This window comes from Myotis davidii, unplaced genomic scaffold, assembly GCF_000327345.1.
Source record: "Myotis davidii unplaced genomic scaffold, ASM32734v1 scaffold1915, whole genome shotgun sequence".
Classification (NCBI taxonomy): domain Eukaryota; kingdom Metazoa; phylum Chordata; class Mammalia; order Chiroptera; family Vespertilionidae; genus Myotis; species Myotis davidii.
The window spans coordinates 110,905-111,705 of record NW_006286237.1 but is presented as its reverse complement, the minus strand read 5'-3'; the positions used below and the strand labels follow the sequence as shown (position 1 = coordinate 111,705).

Here is an 801-nt window from a genome sequence, read left to right as displayed (position 1 = left end):
TAGTGGCGCCCCCAGTTCTCCATCTGGCTGTAGGAGCTGAAGCGCCGGTTGTCGGCTTCCCGCTTGAGGGTCCCATTGTAGAGCTGGCGAGAGAGGGGGGCGGCTCAGGGCAGGGTCCCCCGGCCCCACAAGGTGTGGAGGCCCAGGGGCCTGACCCGGCGGCCGATATATTATTTCTCAAACTCGAGGCTGCCGCCCATGATGGATGATGAAGCCAGTTCAGAGGCGGTGACCATCATTTTAAAGGTCAGACTCGAGTCCGGCCCGGGTGGCTCAGTGGTTGAGCGCCAACCTATGAACCAGGGGTTGGGGTTCGGGTCCCGGTCAGGGCACAGGCCCGGCTTGCGGGCTCGATCCCCAGTGTGGGGCCTGCAGGAGGCAGCCGGTCCATGATTCTCCCTCATCATGGATGTTTCTATCTCTCTCCCTCTCCCTTCCTCTCTGAGATCAATAAAAATATATTTTTTTAAAAAGTGTGTGTGTGAGTGTGAGTGTGTGTGTGTGTATGTGTGTATGTGAGAGTGTGTGAGTGTGTGTGTATGTGTGTGTGAGACTGTGTGTGTGACTATGTGAGTGTGTGTGTGTACGTGTGTGTGGGTGGGGGCAGAGGTCAGGCAACTGGGTAGCTCCCTCCCACACCAGATACGGCCCCCCAGGCCGGGGAGTCCCTGTCCCTCCCTCTCTGCGGGAGATCCTTAGAGCAGGAAGCCAGGGTGGGTGAAGGCCCACTGGGGTGAGTCACGTGCCCCAGGCTGCCCACTGGTCCAGAGCCCCTCCCCTCTGCCCAGGTCGCCCCGGAGC

General features: G+C 60.0%; 1 protein-coding gene across 1 annotated transcript in view; it reads right to left on the bottom strand.

The window, feature by feature from the left end:
• PKP1 (plakophilin 1) overlaps nucleotides 1-801 on the bottom strand; it is a gene marked incomplete at its 3' end in the record, with an annotated part of 14,221 nt that overhangs the window by 6,410 nt on the left and 7,010 nt on the right. Inside the window, exon 2 of the mRNA XM_015559872.1 lies at nucleotides 8-84. Within this exon, the coding sequence (XP_015415358.1) occupies nucleotides 8-84 (77 nt within the window). The remainder of the gene's footprint in view (nucleotides 1-7; nucleotides 85-801) is intronic.